The 19979-nt window shown below is 37.9% G+C and overlaps 1 protein-coding gene across 1 annotated transcript; it reads left to right on the top strand.

The window, feature by feature from the left end:
- Nucleotides 1-571: 571 nt before the first annotated feature.
- On the top strand, nt 572-12175 carry LOC137945234 (beta-galactosidase 10). The gene is made up of 19 exons (XM_068791011.1): nt 572-772; nt 878-973; nt 1062-1174; nt 1263-1329; nt 1537-1629; nt 1937-2080; nt 3473-3561; nt 7093-7198; nt 7586-7673; nt 7777-7895; nt 8204-8368; nt 8501-8709; nt 9171-9280; nt 9939-10048; nt 10146-10253; nt 10425-10535; nt 10639-10850; nt 11184-11514; nt 11876-12175. The coding sequence occupies exons 1-19, from the start codon at nt 599-601 to the stop codon at nt 11984-11986; spliced, it is 2556 nt and encodes an 851-aa protein (XP_068647112.1). The 5' UTR covers nt 572-598; the 3' UTR covers nt 11987-12175.
- Nucleotides 12176-19979: the final 7804 nt, after the last annotated feature.

Genomic DNA, 19979 nt, shown 5'->3' with positions numbered 1-19979 from the left:
ACGCGGATCACGTCGGTTTGTCCGTTTTCTCCACCGAAATCTCTACTGCGAGAAACGATTTCTTCAGACTCCTATAAGAAAAGCTGACATTGGACACTTTTCCTATTGGTAAGAGTGGGTAAAATGTCATTCTGCCTTGTTTTGTAATTCATCTTTTCACTAATATTTTCTGCCTCACACTATCTTTCCTGCATTTTATGGTTAGAAGTCTTCATTTTGGTGATTAAGACTCCCAATGATCTAATGGAGTATTAACTAAATGTGTACATAGTTCATGCTCTATAGAAAGAGGGGTAAGGGAGAGCGTCTCACTTTAAGATCGTCTCACTGTGAATTGATCCCTTGTGTTCAGGTATCTAACTATTGTTGGTCACATGGTTCTGCTTCTGCAGTTCACCAAACTCTCCTGCCATTCCCCGCGCTTTTCTTCGGACAATGACCTCATCGAGACGCTGAGGGTTAGCTGTCAAAAACCCTAAAGATCTAATCTGATATTTTCACCTTTTTATGTAATGGAAAAAGAATTAATGTAATCCTGTTTTATCTTAGATGCCAATCTATAAATGTATGAGCTACCTGCACTCGGATTCCACGAGCAATGGCCATGGCAAGAGCAATGGCCGCTTTCTTCCTCTGTATCTGCTCTTTTACTATTCTCTGCTCACTCTCACTCGCCTCAAATGTAACTTACGATCGACGGTCTCTCATTATCGATGGCCAACGGAAGCTTCTCATTTCTGCTTCCGTTCACTATCCTCGCAGTGTTCCTGGCGTAATCTCTCGTTCGCATTGTACCCTGTTTATTAACATTCTCTCTGTTCCATCGTCTGTGTTTTTCCCAGTTGCGTTATAAGTTGAAGATTTGGTAATGTGACAGATGTGGCCTGGACTTGTGGCAACAGCCAAGGAAGGAGGGGTGGATGTGATCGAAACGTACGTGTTTTGGAACGGTCATGAGCTTTCTCCTGGCAATGTGGGTAATTTTCAAATGTGTCTTGATCTTTTCTTGCTGTTTTCTAGTCCTGAAGTTGATTTTGTTTTCTGGGTCTGAGTCACTGCAGTATTACTTTGGTGGTCGATATGATTTGGTTAAGTTTGTGAAGATAGTGCAAAGAGCAAACATGTATCTAATCCTGCGCATTGGTCCCTTTGTTGCGGCAGAATGGAACTTTGGGTAATATTTGGGATGGCTATCTTTGAAGAAGCTGCTTATATTTGCTTTTGGGTCTTAATGTCATTTGAAACTTTCAATGCTGATACAGAGGCGTGCCGGTTTGGCTCCACTATGTATCGGGGACAGTTTTCAGGACAGACAACGAATCCTGGAAGGTTAGAGAGTTTGTGATTTGTTGTTACCTTTGAGGAATCTTCTTCTTCTTATCCTCCATGAATTTCGTGGTAAAGTGGTTGCGGTTTACGTTCTTCCCCCAGTTCACCAATTTCTTATATGTTAAGTCATAAGAATATGCTTTCCAGTTTTCGTGCTCTCTTCTTCTTGCAACTTAAGCTTCTAATTAACTGCCCTGTGTAATATAGAGTCATATGAAGAGCTTCATGACACTAATTGTGAACATGATGAAGAAAGAGAAGCTTTTTGCATCACAAGGAGGCCCTATCATCTTGGCTCAGGCAAGTAAACTCTTTTCTGTTGCCATACAAATTCCCATAAGTTATAGGACTTTGTCTTGTGCTCATTGATTTTCCTCTCTTTTAAGTAATTTTTCCAGAGATACTTACTAGGAAAAAGAAGCCAGATTTTATTTCATGGTATTAAAATTTTAAAAATTCTTCACAAAGTTATAAATTGCCTGACCTTTGCGAGTATTTAGTAATCAGTGATTCTAACGATTTCCAGCTTAGTTTTGTTCTTTTTTTTCATATGTTCAGGACCTATAATAGTTAGGTGCTTTTATGATGTATGCTCTTTATCTTTCAGGTAGAAAATGAATATGGAGACATTGAAAAGGTTTATGGAGATGGGGGGAAGCCATATGCCATGTGGGCTGCAAACATTGCTGTTTCTCAGGATATAGGTGTACCATGGATAATGTGTCAACAATATGATGCTCCAGGTCCTGTGGTAAGGGTTTATCACTAGTGTATGTTCTTTCTTGTAGTGTTCAATATGTGCAACTTAAGACTTTTAGGAAGTAGATTTTGGCCAAAGTGACTTTCATGGCTAGCTAGGAATCAACTGTTTGATTTGCACCTACTAGTCTGAGACATCAAATTATCTCTTTCGTGTGTTGATGGATTAGATATAATGCCATGTTTCTTACGTGAAGCAATTTAGTTGATTGGCTCAAGTTGTCTAGACATTTTGGGTGAAGACTCTATTCAACTATTTTGATTTTTAAACAATAAAGGATTCTTTATTTAAACTTAAAAAAGGCAACAGAAGGGGTATCATTGATGGTACTGTTGGATCAGATGTCCTTCCCGAATCGTAATTAACACTTACGTAAGAAGTGGATGATGCAAATTGGACTTAATTTCATCTTCCTAATTATGTTTGAATCAGATTGCAATAGTGAAAATGGATTAATATGGTCCATGAATGAGTGAATGAACTGATAAAAGACAAATAGAAGAGTAGAGAGAGAGAGAAGATGAGAAGAGAGAGGTCTGAATTGACTCTCATTGGGGGTAGTGCTCGATCCCTCATCTCTTTTATTACGTGAAAATAAGACAATTTACAGAAATACCTATACACTTAAAATCACTTAAACCCTAAACATGCAGAACCAGATAATGTAAACTCCAGAAACTACATCTGATGTGAAAAGACAAAACTACCCCTCAACAAATATTCTAACATGAACAAATTCAACTTCTGAATTTGTCCTCATTATTGGCAAAATCATGTAATAGGACTTCTTGGTAACTAGGCATCTTTATGATTTATTCAGCTCTACCTGAATATATCTGAAAAAAGTTTCTACTATCACAGTGGGTACTTTTAGCTCAACTTACTTCTTTGTTTCAAATATCTAGATGTTTTAAAAAAAAAAAAAAATAGTAAAAATATGCCACATTGCCACTTCAGTATGTTTTTGGATCAACTAAAGTGCCTGTGAACATGTATTCATATCAGACTTTAATTAACATTAACTGTTCAACAAGCCTTTCTAAAGGCAAAGCAAAAAAAAAACACCTTTTTCCTGTCTGTAAAGAATATGATTTTTTTATTATTTTCGTTATTGTTGCTTTTTTTATTATGATTCTTTATTAATATTATATTATATTATATTTTAGTATTTTAACAAGTTATCTTGACAAAATGTTGCTCTAAATCAGAGATTAATAAGCTTTGACTGCTATTTGTTGTCTTCAAAATTTTCTCCAAGCTGTGGATGTTCTCATCAGTCATTTATACTAATGCATCTCAAACAAATCTGTGAATCCAAGATTTATTTCAGATATTGATCACCTGCCTTCTTTTTTTGTTGAATAATGGCTTTTCTGCTTTCAGATCAACACCTGTAATTCATTCTATTGCGATCAGTTCACACCAAATTCTGCGAACAAGCCAAAATTTTGGACAGAGAATTGGCCTGGATGGTAAATTATTTAGCATTTACTTTGTTTTTAGCCTCTGATACCCTTTTTGGCCAAGTGTTCATTCTCTCACTTTCTCTCTCTCATGTCATTCATTAGTTATAGAAGTGTGAAACATTAAAGAGAAGAGAGTTGAGAGTGAGAGGAGATGACGAGAAGAGGAAGAAAGACTTTTGGAGAAGTGTGTACACCTCTGGATTAGGGGAAAAACTCGAGCCCCTAATCCCTCTTATTAACTTAAGGGAGTTGAGAGGAAAAGACCTCTCTACCCCTCGTACAAATAGACCTTATATCTCCATATGTACAAGTCTAAAAATCATGAAAATTGGACCATAAACACTTACATACTTCCTGAACTCTTCATGATATAACCAGACTATTTGAAGTGACCAAACTACCCTTTTTAGTATTTTTAACACTCCCCCTCTAGATAGAGCGTATATATCTCGCATTCCTTGCTTGTCACAAAAGATCCCAAACTCACGCCTGATCAAGGCTTTAATGAAGACATCACCAATCTGATCACCTGATCGAACATAAGGAGTATCAACTTCCTTTTTCATCACCGGATCTCGAACAAAATGATAGTCCACTTCAATGTATTTGGTCTTTCATGAAACACTAGGTTGTTAGCAATAAAAATCGTAGCCTATCACAATACATTGTCATTGGTACATCAACCTGTAGATTCAACTCTTGTATCACTGATCTCACCCACTTCATCTCACTAATTGTATAAGCCATAACCCTGTACTCAACTTCAACACTAGACCAGACCACTAGATTATGTTTCTTGTTTTTCCAGCTTATTAGGTTTCCTCTCACAAATACACAATACCTAGTAGTAGACTTTTTGTCTAGCTTGGAACCAGCATAGTCAACATCTGAGAAAACTCCTATTTTCAAATTGTTGTGAGATTTAATGAATAATCCCTTTCTAGGTGACCCCTTCAAATGTCTCAGTATTCTATGAGCAACCTCTAAATGAATCTTACATGGATGTTCTATGAACTAGCTTACCACACTAATTGAGAAGGATATATATGGTCTTGTGACAGTGGCATAAATCAATTTTCCAACTAATCTACGAAATACAGTTTTGTCCTTGATTCTTCATTGGGCTTATCGTGAAGGTCACACAATTACCACACTAATTTAAAGCTGATAACCTGAGTTGATAAGAATAGTTGTAGGAAGTGGAGGCTGTGCAACAAATGCTGAAGAGGAAGGAGATGAGATAGAGACAATCTTAGTCATACGTTGAGCCAATGGTTGCATTTCATCTAGTGCTCTTGGTAAGATACTAACAATATGTTCAATTGGGGGCTCAATATGGTCACGAGTCAGTGAGTTTGCCCAAGTATGTTTGCCAAACTTAATCCAAAACTTGTCAGATAAACGGTTGGTGTGTTTGCAGTGAACACACTTTCTATCATTTCTACCATCAGTTCGGCTTCGTACTCTATAAGACACATCTCTGCCCCTGTCTTGAGTACTACCTCCATGGCCTCGAGTAGACTCTTTAATTGTTTTTTGAGAATGTGGTGAGAATTAAAAAAAGAGAGAAGTACAGTTAGGGGAACTCTCCAATTACAACCAGTGATTGAAGAGAGGTTCTCATTTTGGCTTGACCGTCAACAAAAGAGTTGGCTGAACGGGGGATATGATTCCAAGTACAATGTAAGTTTGAGGCAATATTAAAAATGTCTCAGAAGGTATCCCAATGTCTTCAAGGGGGAGCTTTGGCTTTGGCGCACCAATCAATGATAATTTTGGAATCTCCCTCAACATTCCTAGAGAATCTGTCAAGGTAGATGCTAAGCCCATGAAGGAGGCCAACGAGCTTAGTAGTTGTGGAGTCCGAGATGCCAAGAGGCCGACGTAGGTAGAAAGGAGAGAGCCATTAGCCTCATGGATGCCGCCACCAAAGCCAGCAGGACCTGGGCAACCATTGGCGCGTCCATCAAAATTCAGCTTAAGGGATCTTGCCGGTAGGAGCTGCCATTCAATCATCGTAGTTTGCTGAGGGGGACTAGTCATGTGGGCCACTAGTCGCCAGCTGCTTCTCAAGTGCGTGCCTTGCAGGTGGAGGAGTTCTTTCTTGGTTAGAGGCCAAGACGAGACTTGGCCAATAATAACTTCGGAAACTGCCTTGACGCTGCTGAAATTGCACTAGAAACGTTTGTTATTCCGCTCTTTCCAGATGGACCAGGGGATGAAGCCAATGCAGATGGAGAGGAGCATCTTGTTGAGCTTGGGGTGGCGGGTTCCTTGAAGGGATTGGATCATGGAGGGGATGTCACGGGTAACGCAAATCTGAATTCCTATCCGTTGGAGTGGTTGAGTCCAGATTGTCCATGCATAGGAGTAGTGTAGGAGCATGTGACTTTCTTTGGCCTTAAGATAGATTCTAATGGATTTGGACTAACTCAAATAGTTGCGTTCAATCTTTCTGATGTAATCAATATTGAATCTTTTCTTTTCTGAGATCACAACATCCCTTGAGACGATAATAATTTCACTAGCATCAGCCATAGATAAAGGGAAAAAATCCAATTAAAAGCCTTAATATAACCTTTTTTAGTTGCATAGACCAAGTGAGCCCCAGAGGCACAATTAGGGTTTCGTCAAAACACTGCATAAATACCCAATAATATGTAGAAATCTCAAATTGAATTACATTCTAATGAAAGCACACCAGAATCCTCAACAAATAGGGTTGATGTCAGCAATCTAGGAGATGATGTAGGGGAACCAGCCAGTATTAGAGTCTGCACACAGTAGGAATAGGGAAATTCTATGCAAAAGACCTTCTTGAGGCACTAATCAAGCATAGAATTGCTTATCTAGCAGTAGAGACCATCAACCAGGGGTTTATGGTAGAGAAAGAGAAACAAAAAATCAAGTTTCAGGACACCGGTTAAGTCAAACCTGGAAGATCCCTTTCCTGAGATGATGAGAGGATGCTTCACTTGGGTGCAATCAGAACCAATTGCTCTGATACCATGTAAAATATTAAAGAGGAGAGTTGAGAGTGAGAGGAGAAGAGGAGAAGAGGAAGAGAGACTTTTGGAGAAGAGCGTACAGCTTTGCATTAGGGGAAAAGACCTCTCTACCCCTCATACAAGTACACCTTATATCTTCATAAATACAATTCCAAAGATCACGAAAATTGGACCATAAACACATACTTCCTGAAACTATTAGTACACTCTCCCTGATATAACCAGACTATGAGAAGTGACCAAACTACTCTTTTTCAGTATATTTAACAAGAAGGAACGTTATCTTCTTTTTGTTCATTAGTTATTGAAGGAACATTACATTCATATATATTGCTATATTTTCAAATTTGGTGTAGGGGTCTGAAAATACTTCTTAGAACCAAAAGACCAAAAAGCCATGTTATTTAAAATCAGTTATTTTCAAAATGTGGAGTAGTAATGTTGTAATCTTTTAAATATGCATGAAGAAGTTTATTCAATTGCTAGTTAATTCAGCATTTCTAATGCTACAATATGTGATTTCTTTCAGGTTTAAAACCTTTGGTTCCAGAGACCCGCACAGGCCACCCGAAGATGTTGCTTTCTCTGTTGCTCGCTTTTTCCAGAAGGGTGGTAGCCTTCAAAATTACTACATGGTATTTTATTTTAAGATCTGCTGTTATTTTTTTGTATATTTGATGTTTTTCTAGTGTAAACTGGATAAAGTCCCCCCTCTAGCTGTGGATTGGGCCTTTAGCTCAATAGCCATATGAAGAAGAGGATTGGTGTTCTAATGTGAAGTCTTAGGTTTGAGTCTCTCTGGGTCTCGAAGTTTGTGCATATTTACAACCAACATTCCAAAAGGTTAAATCCCTTGATAGAATAGTCTCTTTATATGAAGGAACATTTCCTGCTCTCTCTCTCTCTCTCTCTCTCTCTCTCTCTCTCTCTCTCTCTCTCCACACTTTTTGCTTTAACGCATCCCATACTATCAGTTATCCTTGCTTAGTTGACGTAAACATGGTTTGTTTTGTTCTTAATAGTATCATGGTGGAACAAATTTTGGCCGCACTGCTGGAGGACCATTTATTACAACAAGCTATGATTATGATGCTCCAATTGATGAATATGGTATGGTTTATTCTTTTGCCTTGTGAAAATAGATGCCTTTCTCTTCTCATTCTACTCAATGGCAATTCTTCTCTCTTGTTTTGTTTTTCAAATGGAATTCCAGGGTTGGCAAGGCTCCCAAAATGGGGACACCTCCGAGAATTGCATAAAACTATAAAGTTATGTGAGCAGGCACTACTAAGTAGTGAACCAACCCTTGTTTCTCTTGGTCCTTTACAGGAGGTGAAATTTATTTTCTCACTTGTAATCTTGTTACTTATCTTATTATGATGTTGTTTAATCTACTTTAGGAATTTTAGGTGCATGTTTTTTTGTTGCCCTTATTTTTATTTGCTACCTGAGCACTTTCTGCATGGTGTGCTGTCGGATGTTTGTTTATTATGAGTAAATTATTTTATCTATAATTTCTTCAAAGGATAGGCTTGTAGATGAGAGTTACTTTGGTCACCATAGGCAATATGAGGGTGTGATCTTGCTCAATTTAATGAACTATCTAAGCTGTCATTACACTTTATTTTCATTGTCTGCAGGCACATATTTATAGAGGTTCTTCAGGATCATGTGCAGCCTTCATTTCTAACGTGGATGAAGAAGATGACAAGATATTACAATTTCAAAATGTTTCATATCATATTCCAGCTTGGTCAGTAAGCATTCTGCCAGATTGCAAGAATGTGGCATTTAACACTGCACAGGTAACTTTAGTTATTCCTTGTCATAGTTAAACATTTTTCAAGTTCAAGTTAACATGAGTCATCTTTGAATCCTTTTCTATTTATATATGCATGGATTTGTACTTAAATTGCTTAAAATGAAAATGTCACCAGGTTAAATCCCAAACTTCAATTGTTGAGATGATACCAGACAATTTGCATGCTTTAAGGGTTCCGCCAGAAAAGGGTACAAAAAATGTCCAGTGGGAAGTCTTCACTGAGAAGGCAGGTGTTTGGGGCACTGCTGATTTTATCAAGAACGGGTTTGTAGATCATCTAAATACTACAAAGGATTCAACTGACTATTTGTGGTATACAACAAGGTTAGTTAAGCTTAGTGACTGTTGTGGTGGTTTTTTAAAACCAATTTCATCCTCATTAAGAAGAATATTTAATTTTTCAAGAATAAATCTTTATTCTTTTTCTGAAACAAGGTCTTTTTTCGCCTGTTTTTTCTTCTACTGTCTTCTGTATTTTTATTTCTTTGAGTTATTTTGTTTTATTTTATTTTATGGTGTCTGAAAGATTTTAATTGTCTTTCTTCTCCTGTTTTCTGTAATTTTAATTATTTTTTTATTTCGTTTTATTTTATATTATGGTGTCTGAAAGATTATCATTTTTTTACAGATTTAAATGATTATTTTTAGGACCGGATGATGGATCCTGGTTCCTATATGTTGGATCCAGTAGTATCTACATTTAGGTTGCAATTATTTTGGAGTGTCTTTTTATTTATTGATGAAAGTTGTGGAGATGTGACCTAAATTATTTGATGAAATGACAGTTTACAAGTTGATGAAAAAGAAATTTTTTTGAAGAATGGAAGCCATTCAATACTTATGGTTGAATCAAAGGGGCACGCTCTTCATGCTTTTGTGAATCAGAAACTTCAAGGTTATCCATCGAGTCCAATGATTCTACTTCCTACAGTTTGGCTGAAAATAAGAACTGTAAAATGCTATTTTTTTGTTTAATTTAACATGTTATTTGTTAACTGATCTCGTACTTGATATTATTTGAGTAATTTTCTGGACCATTTGATAGAGCGATTCTCGTTTTGTCTCTTCAAGTTGAATTTGGATGATTTCCTTCATTTCAACAATTTGTAGGCAGTTAGATTCTGGATATTATTTCTGAGTCCTTTTCTGGACCATATAATTCGGCAATTGTCATTTTCGTCTCTTCAAGTTGAATTTGGATGTTATCCTTCACTTCAACAATTTCTAGGCAGTTACTTAGATTTTTGATATCTTCCAGTCAGTCCTATTTGAAACACCGGCCCATCTAGATCTTCAACTGATGGACATTTATCATATCCATGACATGTTTGGCAGGATACATGATATACCCTAAAACAAAGCATATTGTCACTTGTTCTCTTTTCACGGTCTTGATGCAAGTACCTGTGCACAGCTGACTATTCTTATATGATTGTCTTCATTATCCAAGAAGCATAATTTGATTCTTGTATTTAATTTTCCTATCTCTTAAGATCATTTATGTTTGAGTGAGATTCACAAACTTGCCATTTATTTTAATCTATTTATTGCAGGTAGTGCATCTGGAAATGGCTCAGATATTACGTTCAAATGTGCAATTCCTATTTTTCTCAAGGGCGGAAAGAATGACATTGCTCTTTTGAGCATGACTGTAGGATTGCAGGTACCTACTGGCTATGTTGTCTTAGTTTTTTACTTCTTCAAAAGCTTTAGGGAGTTAATTAATTTAACTTTTAAAAGTTAGTCATTTTCTTTATCAGAATGCAGGTCCATTTTATGAGTGGGTTGGAGCAGGGCTAACCTCAGTCAAAATAAGTGGATTCAACAATGGGATCCTTGACTTGACCTCAAATACTTGGGTCTATAAGGTTATTAATCCTACGTGCTTAGTTGAATAATAAAGTTCTTCTGATTGTTTGCTTTGTTTCAATAAGTGTACATGATTAAAGTAAGCAGATAGAAGCCAGCTTGTTATGATTAGGAACTGATTTCAATGCTTCAGTTTGTATTAAGAAAATCTGCCTTATTCTTTCTGACAGATTGGTTTGGAAGGTGAACATCTGAATATTTACAATCCAAATGGTTTGAATACTGTGAGTTGGATCTCAACAACGGATCCACCTAAAAATCAACCACTAACCTGGTACAAGGTATTCTTCCCACCTGAATTTAAGCGGTTAAATTTCATGGGAAGCTTTACAATAATAATGAGTACTATTTAGGCTTTGGAAATTACTGATTATATTTCTGCAGGCCGTAGTGGATTCTCCATATGGAGATGACCCAATTGGGCTGGATATGATACATATGGGTAAGGGTCAGGCTTGGCTGAATGGTGAACCAATTGGGAGATATTGGCCAAGAACTAGTTCGATAAATGATGAATGCCCAGCCAGCTGCAACTATAGGGGTAAATTTTTTCCAAACAAATGCAGCACTGGGTGTGGAGAGCCTACTCAAAGATGGTAAGACTGAAAAGTTGGACGGATAGACTATTTACCATTGGTCACTTTTTTACCATTATAGTTCTCCTTCCAATTTAGCTAATTATGAAGCTCACTTGAGATCTCACTACTTGCTTTAAATTAGAAAAAAATTATGTAAATTGGAGACCATGAAAGAGTTATCTAAACTTGTGGTCTGTCCTACATTGTTGGGTCCATTTAGCACCCATTATAAACCGTTTCTTCTTATTCAGTGATTATTCAATTTTCAGAACTCATAATTCACACTTTGTAAAGTTCGAGTCTTATAAATTGTGATTCTGATCGTTTGTTTGAAAATTTCTTCTGGGATAGGTACCATGTGCCTAGGTCATGGTTTAAGCCATCAGGAAACGTTCTTGTGATTTTCGAAGAGAAAGGAGGAGACCCAACAAAGGTAACATTCTCAAGGCGAGTTGCCACAGGTGTTTGTGGTCTTATCTCAGAGGATTACCCCTTCATGGACTTGGATTTATGGCATATGAATGCTAAAAATGAACAAAAACCGGTGCTTCATCTAACATGCCCCAAGAAAGCACAGATATCTGCTGTAAACTTTGCAAGTTTTGGAAATCCAATTGGCAAGTGTGGATCCTACAGCAAGGGAAGCTGCCATGATCCAAATTCCTCTTCTGTGGTAGAGAAGGTAATATGAGCTGTTTCCTCTGGTAGCCTACTAATAGTAACCGTGATACAGTGGCCATTAGCTACCACAAAGAAAGTTTTGTCTAAGGATAATCTTTTTTAAGACCATATAAGAAGCCTGTTTCATCCCACCTTAGAAAATACTTTTTACAAATCAGTCAACCAGACACAAAACCTTCAGTGGTATTTACTAGAAAATGAGGATTGCACAACCAGTGGCTCTTATCTTTTAGTACTACTTGCTGTTTGACTTCCATATTCACATCTGTTTTCCATGTTTGCTTCTCCATCGTTGATTCCTTTCAGTTATTAATCATTCTAGTCTATTTTGTGCTAACTGTACAAATTTGTTGCTTTGGCAGTTGTGTCTGAATAAGAGCAGTTGTTCGATAGCTTTGTCAGGAGAAAACTTCCATACGGGTTTGTGTGGGGGCTTAACTCAAAAACTAGCGGTTCAAGTCTCATGCAGCTAAAAAGCTCTATTCATTTGCAGGGCAGCAAAACAAAGTCCACATTTGAGGGCAGTTTGTCTATTCATTAGAAGTATTTTGCAGGGGAGGCATGAAGAGGAGCCTCTTTCAGGCAATTCAATTGTTTTGTTACTAACTCCCATCAAGGTACAATATATTAAAATTTTGCTCATAACTGAGTCATTTGGGTAATTTTTTCAAATGAAAAATGATGCAATCCAGAGGCTTATAAAAGGTGAGATGTGAGTATGAGGCGTGTGCCTATTCAAATTGAATATATTAAGAAACCATGGTCTTAGTAAAGTTGTGAGGCCACACACACGTGTATGCATGTGTTCTCGTGTCTCACATACAATCAAGTGAGGCATGGAAAGATTCAAACCTCTCGAGTCCCATTGCTTGGGACTAAAGATGGAACACACACACCTGAGTCTTTCTCGTGCGTGCTTGTCAAATTAAAAAAAAAACGCATAACATTTTTCACCAATTTTTAAAATTTGAAAATTGACAAATAATTTGAAAAAAACAAAAGAATTTCAAAAATCGATTCACTTTGAGACTTGCTTTCGATGATGTGTTTTTCGAACTTGAACATTTATCTAGCTGGTCTTTTGCTACCCATATAGTCCTAAGTGAATGAATATTGGATTTTATGTATATGCTTTGAGAATACCGAACAATTAGGTGTTAATCTTGTTTGTGGGTTCCATTGGTGTATCACGTTACGACCATGTACAAGTATCTTATCTTGGAAGTGCATTTTGGAGAATAATCCTAAATTATTTGTTAGATTGTGGCTCCACATTCACACTCACATTGCCGATATCTCCAAGGGTATATTGCAACTCTATACTCTTGTATAATAGGCTTGATATCATTAAGGTATTACACAAACCTCATAGAGATGAGATGCAAAATAAATTCATTTTATAGAGATGAGATGCAAAATAAATTCACTTTAATTTGATGTTCCTACCAACCACTCAATGAGCTTGTTTTTCCCATTGAACTTTCATGTTGGGATATCCAACTAGATAGGTTGGCTTGCCACTGATGATGACTAAAGAAATTGGCTTTAATCCCATCCCCTCAAAGCATACTCTACTTGTCGTCTCTAGGGGTAGGCATAGGTCGGGTTCAGGTTTTAGGTTTTCCCCTCTTCCAACCAAGTTTCTCAACTGGGGGACCATGTTAGAAGTCGAAATATTTATCTAGTGTTTCATATATTAGTTTTGTTATTCTTACCTTAAATTTAGTTTTATTAACAATAGATTAACTCTAGGGGAATATATATAATTTTTAATATTTTATCAAGACATGGTAGTTACTAGTAAGAAATAATTGAAACCCAACCCAGATCGCAAAACCTAACCCAACAAAAACATCAAACATCAAACCCAACCCCGACCCGATCACCTTCTTTGCAATCCCGTCCTCATCCTATCATGGTACGCTTGACTTAAACTTGACCCATCTAGACCTCGTCCCCGTAAGCCCAACCAATCCCCAACCCATCCCTACCTTGTTTTATATCCTCGCCTTATCCATGTGGGTCGAGCTTGGAAAAACCCATTCCTGACCCAAAACCCAATAGATTCTTTTCCCTGCTCCTTCCCTGACCTGTATGGTGAAACCCAAAATCCAAACCCAAGGTTTTCGGGTCGGGTCGGGTTGGGTTCCCTGTGAAACCTGATCCAATACCCACCTCTAGGCCTCTCTAAAATTCTTCACTGATTTAATATAACTCAAGGACATAACTTCAATGGATGTGAGCTTGCTCAAAATTTTATATTGAAGTTCAATATAACTAGACGACTTTGAATTATGATTTTTATTTTTATTTTTATTATAATTGTCTGATTATCTCAATTAATCAAGATAGCGGGAAATGACTTATTCATCATGGGAGTGTCTTACAACAAACCCTTAAACCATTTAATTGTTCCACCAACGAAACTTTAAGGCTACCATTTTAGAGTCCATAGCGGATCTGGTAATCAAGGTTTGCTTAGAAGATTTCCAAGCGACAATACCACCACATAGTGTAAATACAAAACCACTAGTGGCTTTTGTATCAAGGGAATCAGAGATCCAGTTAGCATCACTATACCCTTCTAGTATAGTAGGAAATCCAGAATAGTGTATTATGTAGTTAATGGTAACTTTGAAATATTTAAGAAGTCTATTAATACCATCCAAATAAAATTTTCTATGTTACTTGTGTACCTTTTGGAAGATGGTCCCAAGCCACATGACTAAGGAAGAATTACACATCCAAGTGTTTTAGAAGATGGACTCAAACCCACAGACCAAGGAGAAGGCCCACACGTGGTAGCATGATGGTAAATAAAGAGTCATATCATAAAGATGACATTGATGTAATTACTTTAAATTTTAGGGGCATAATTATAATATTATAGTTTTATTCATCTATAAATAGAAATTCAGGGGTAGGGTTAGGACACAAGTCCATAACCTCTTTCTTCCTCCTGTTTTTTCCCCAATATATCGTTTTTTTTTTCCTCCATGAGTGATTCCATGGAGTCTTGAAAATCAACATGGTATTAGAACATTGATTTTTAGGACTCATAGGTATGGTTTTTAGTATTCTAGAAACCCCGTTTTTTCTTTAACTCATATTGCTCATATTTTGTTTATAACCTTCACATCCAAATAGTTTCCTCTACCGGCCACATTACTCAACAATAGCGCAATCTACTTCCTGCTCCGATAATGGATTGCCCCTCCTTCGCATGCAATTCGAGTGTTGATATAGATGCCCTCCACTTAGGAGCCATGGCTAGCACCAACTGAAGAATATATCAAGTCTCTTTCTCTAACAGAAGAGATTGAGCAGGAACCCATCGTCCCTGCATGATAGGCAAAGACTATGGTTATATTTCCCCATCGTCAAAACTCTCCCCTAGTGCTACGTATGATTCTATTCGTAGTGCAAAGAAGATTAAAAGCATGGGCCAACCGGGACTCTCTGTTATTTAATCAAATGAGTTGTACATAAGCAAGAGAAGCTTGATCAAACTGAGGCATTTTCAGACAATTGACGTTGGCAAATGGATAGAGAAATCACGTCGAGAGTACTCTGTTATACACCATCCCTCCATGCAGTTCTGTTGCTTCAGCACTTTGGGTAGTCTGAATTGTAGAATTGGAAGAACTCGCAACAGACATATTACTGGCACCTCTCTGGTGTCTTACGTGATGACTAAATCTCCAACTAGTGAACCTTGGGCTCACCCCCGATATCTCTATCATCCAGCCAACATCTAGATTTTTTTCTCTCATTTTCTCTTCAAAAACTCCTCTAGCTGACATACGTCGTTCTGGCCTTCTACTGGCATCGAGTTTATTTCTGGAATGTTGCCTCCAAGCACCACTGTCTTCATTGGAATTGGCGTCGTTGTCATTGTGATTTTTTGTTGCTTATTATTTTCTAGCCAGCTAAGAAATTTTCTAGCAATTGATTCGTATCTTCTGCTCAGCTTATTTTATGCATATACATTGTGGTTGGTTTTTCAAAAAATCCTCTGGCTCGTCTTTGTCGCTAGCTTGGTTGCCTCTTCGGGAGGACGAAGACAATTGCTGATTGATCCCGTCGAGTCCCTCTCCTACAGATTGATCCTGCGCTGTTTGGAAGCCAGTGTTGCGGGGAAGACTAAGACTGCTTCCGTTTCATTAAATCCGTCGAGTAACGATTTTAATCAGTTGAGTTAACCCAGCAAGCGGGCGACCAAATTGACTATGTTCTGCTTGGGTTAACCCAGCAAGTCGGGTCAACTCGGTTTGGTTTTAGCTCAACTTGGACCGAGTCAACTCGATCCGGATCAGTTTAACTTGGCCATCTCAACTTGGTCTCCTGACTCGGATCCACTCGGTCCCTTGTCTCTAGTTGGAGTATTATCTTGAATTAATTGATAGTTTATTAATTGGTCAACATATTATTGGTGCACAACCTTTTGATGGACTCTCTGAGGATTTTTTCATGTGTCATTTTCAAGGATTTTCATTATTTGGTACGTGTTAATTTTAGCTACTGCTATTGTGTCTCTTTGGCTGAGACATTATTATTGAAAGACTTCTTGGTTGCTAACAATTGTCAGCATTAGTTATTCTGATGAAGAAGAAAGTATATGGTGGCCCCAACATATTATCTTTTAGTGATTCTCCATTACCCTCTTATTATTTTTTAAAATCACTTATGTGCAATGCCTATAGACCCACTATCAGCAGAGGATAGGAGTGAGCCCAACATCCAACGTGAGTCAAGTTATTCACCCAAGAAGCATTCTTTTTAGCTACCCTGAGAAAATGGGTAGACTTTGTGCCCCATAGTTGGATTTCTTTTCCGCCGTTGAAATTGAGCAAAGATTATTTCTGACTATGACCATTTGATTGGAGTATGGAGCTTTGTCATATGGCTAGGAGTAATTTTTTATCTCACCATTATTATGCCAACTGAGTCTCTTGACAAGAACAAAGAGACCACCAGTTTGAGGGGGAGTGTTGGAGGATATGGTGGACTATCATTTTATACGGGAAGATCCTATACACCATTTGCAGCAAGCTGGGCGTTTATGATATTCTCTCACCCCTAACTTGAGGGGGAGTATTGGAAGATGGGTCCAAGCCCACACGACCAAGGAGAGCTCACACGTCCAAGTGTGTTAGAAGATGAGCTCAAGCCCACTCGACCAAGGAAGGCCCACACATCCAAGAGAGGTGAAAGATGGGCTCCAACCCACAGACCAAAGAGAAGGCTCACACATGGTGGCATGATGGTAAATAAAGAGTCATCTCATAAAGATGGCGTTGATGTAATTAGTGAAAAGTTGTGGAGCCTAATTAACGCCTTATGCTGAGTTGGTTGCGGATCCAAGGAACATCTAGAGTTGCAGCCCGAGAGGTTAGATAGAAACACCTGTAAGTGTACGATTGCTCTTGTAAACTATTTCATCTTCATAGTGGATTACTGCAGCAGCAGAAGATAGGACATAGTCTCACCTTGAGGCGAACTTGTATAAATCTTGTTGTTTGTTTTCGTACTTGCTTTTCCTTTCTTCCGCGATTATTATTATTATTCTCGTTAATTTGGAATTAGGGTGTTTAATTCCTAACAAGTGATATCAGAGCTTTGGTTCGTGATTGAGAGCAATGGCTAGCGGAGAAGGAGTGACACTAGGGATCAACAAGTTTGATGGTATGGATTTTAGATGCAAATTGAAGCTTATCTGTACAGTAAAAAACTACACGCACCACTTTTGGTTATGAAACCAGAAGGTATGAAAGATGATGAGTGAAATTTCCTCGATAGACAAGTGTTGAGAGTAGTCTGGTTAACACTGTCGAAGAATATTGCTCACAACGTGGCGTTAGAGAAAACCACAACGGGGATGATGAAGATTCTGTCCGACATGTATGAGAAGCCTTCCACAAATATTAAGGTACATCTCATGAAAAAAACTCTTCAATTTAAAGATGACAGAAAATATATCAATTGCATCGCATTTGAATGACTTTAGCATGATTGTCAATCAATTGACATTTGTTCAAATTAAATTTGATGATGAGGTTCGTGCTTTCATTCTTTTGGCGTCTCTGCCAAATTGTTGGGAGCCTATGAGGGTTGCGGTCAGAAACTCTGTAGGCAACGGGAAGTTGATCTTTAATGATGTTCGGGATACCATTCTCGTGGAGGTAGTTCATAGAAAGGACTTTGGAGAATCGTCGACATCTAATTCTGCCCTAAGTGTCGATACTAGGGGTAAGAACTTTGAGAGGAATTCCAACAAGGGCAATGGTAGAGGGAAGTCAAGGAATGGTAGAAGCAAGTCCAAATTCGGAAGGAATGTGGAATGCTGGAATTGTGGCAAGTCTGGTTACATAAAGAAGAACTGCAAAACACTGAAGAAAGATGAAAAGAAAAACAATGTTGCAAATGCGGTGACTGAAGAGGTACAAGATGTTTTACTCTTGTCGGTTGATAGCCCTATTGACTCTTGGGTGTTAGATTCAAGAGCTTATTTTCACACCACCACACATCGTGAGATCATAGAGAATTATGTTGCTAGAGATCATGGGAAAGTGTATTTTGCTCATGGAGAACCTTTGGATATTGTCGGTATTAGTAATGTCAATTTGAGGATGTCAGACAGGACAGTGTGGAAAATTCACAAGGTGAGACATGTACCAAAACTGATGCGTAATATGATCTCAATAGGGCAACTTGATGATGAAGGTCATAATGTGAATTTTAATGGTGTTGCCTGGAAAGTTACAAAGGGATTCGTGGTTGTTGTACGAGGAGTTAAAAATGGAACTCTTTACATCACTTCTAGTTGCAGAGACACGATTGTAGTTGTTGATGCTGTTACTGATTCTGACTTGTGGCTATATAGGCTCGGTCACATGACTGAGAAGGGAATAAAAGTGTTTTAGTCCAAAGGAAAACTACCAAGGTTAAAAACTGTAAATTATAGTTTGTGTGAAGGCTGTATTTTTGGCAAGCAAAAAAGGGTTAGTTTTTCTAAGGTTGGAAAGGACCAAAAGACAACAAAATTAGAGTTAGTTTACACATATATGTGGGGACCTTCAATTGTTATTTCCCTCGGTGGTTCTAACTACTCTATGATATTTATTGATGATGCAAACAGAAAAGTATGGGTTTATTTCTTGAAAAAGAAATCTGATGTCTTTGATACCTTCAAGAGATGGAGAACAATGGTTGACAATGAGACAGTTTTGAAGGTGAAGTGATTGCAGTCAAATAATGGGGGAGAATACGTAGATGATGATTTCAAGCGGTACTGTGCCGATAATGGAATCAAGATGAAGAAGACCATTCCTGGAAAACCTCAACAGAATAGTGTGGGTGAGAGGATGAACAAAACTTTGAACGAGCATGCTAAGAGCATGAGATTATATGCAGGATTGCCAAAGATGTTCTGGTCTGAGGCTATTAGCACTGCTGCCTATTTGATCAACATAGGTTTCTCAACACCATTGGATTTCAAAATACTAGAAGAGGTCTGGAGTGGCAAAGAGGTAAACCTTTCTTTCTTAAAAGTGTTTGGTTGTGTTTCTTATATTGACATTGATTCTGCTGCTAGAAGTAAACTTGATGCCAAATCTAAATTATGTTTATTTATTGGCTATGGCGGTACCGAGTTTGGTTATCGCTTCTTGGATGACAAGGACGTGGTCTTTAATGAAGGTGCCTTGTATAAAGGCAGGTTGAGAACAAAGTCTGAGCACACAAGTGATGAAGCCAAGAAGTCTGAAGTGATTTAGTTGAGAGATCTTCCAACTATTGAGATGGAGAATATTGCTCAGGAAGACTAAGAGAACATACCCCCAGATGTAAATCAAAACATTCCTATGACTGAACTCAAGAGATCTGCCAGAACTAGAAGACCACCACAGAGGTACTCCCCTGAACTGAATTATATTTTATTGACTGATAAAGGTGAACCAAAGAGTGCAAGTTGATGAATCAACCAAGTGGGAGTTGGCCATGAAGGACGAGATGGATTCATTGTTATCCAATCAGACATGACAGTTGACTAAGTTACCAAAAGGGAAGAAGGCCTTGCAGAATAAATGGGTGTACCGAATAAAAGACGAACATGATGGCTGCAAGCGGTACAAGGCAAGACTGGTGGTAAAAAGGCTTTCAACAAAAATAAGGCATTGACTATACTGAGATTTTCTCTCCAGTATTGAAATTGACTACTATTAGAATAGTGCTTGGACTAGTGGTAAATGAAGACTTGCACTTAGAGTAGTTGGATGTAAAGACAACCTTTCTTCATGGTGATTTGGAAGAATAAATTTACATGATGCATCCACAGGGTTTCAAAGCACAAAGAAAGGAGAAAATGGTGTGCGGACTTCAAAAGAGCTTGTATGGTCTTAAACAAGCTCCAAGACAATGGTATAAGAAGTTTGACACTTTTATGAGTAGTAATGGTTTCTTAAGGTG

The sequence above is a fragment of the Aristolochia californica genome, unplaced genomic scaffold (genome assembly GCF_029961685.1).
Source record: "Aristolochia californica isolate CCGP_79_NKW_82.1479 unplaced genomic scaffold, dmAriCali1.0.hap1 SCAF_12, whole genome shotgun sequence".
NCBI lineage: Eukaryota > Viridiplantae > Streptophyta > Magnoliopsida > Piperales > Aristolochiaceae > Aristolochia > Aristolochia californica.
Note: the sequence above shows the minus strand (reverse complement) of the source record. Positions and strands in the feature narration are given on the sequence as shown.

Bases quoted from the DNA above. Each gene is read 5' to 3' on its own strand.
- LOC137945234 (XM_068791011.1), top strand. From the start codon at position 599: ATGGCCATGGCAAGAGCAATGGCCGCTTTCTTCCTCTGTATCTGCTCT. The intron at 773-877 runs GTAATCTCTCGT...GTAATGTGACAG, and splicing joins ATCCTCGCAGTGTTCCTGGC to ATGTGGCCTGGACTTGTGGC. The intron at 8,710-9,170 runs GTTAGTTAAGCT...ATGAAATGACAG, and splicing joins TATTTGTGGTATACAACAAG to TTTACAAGTTGATGAAAAAG.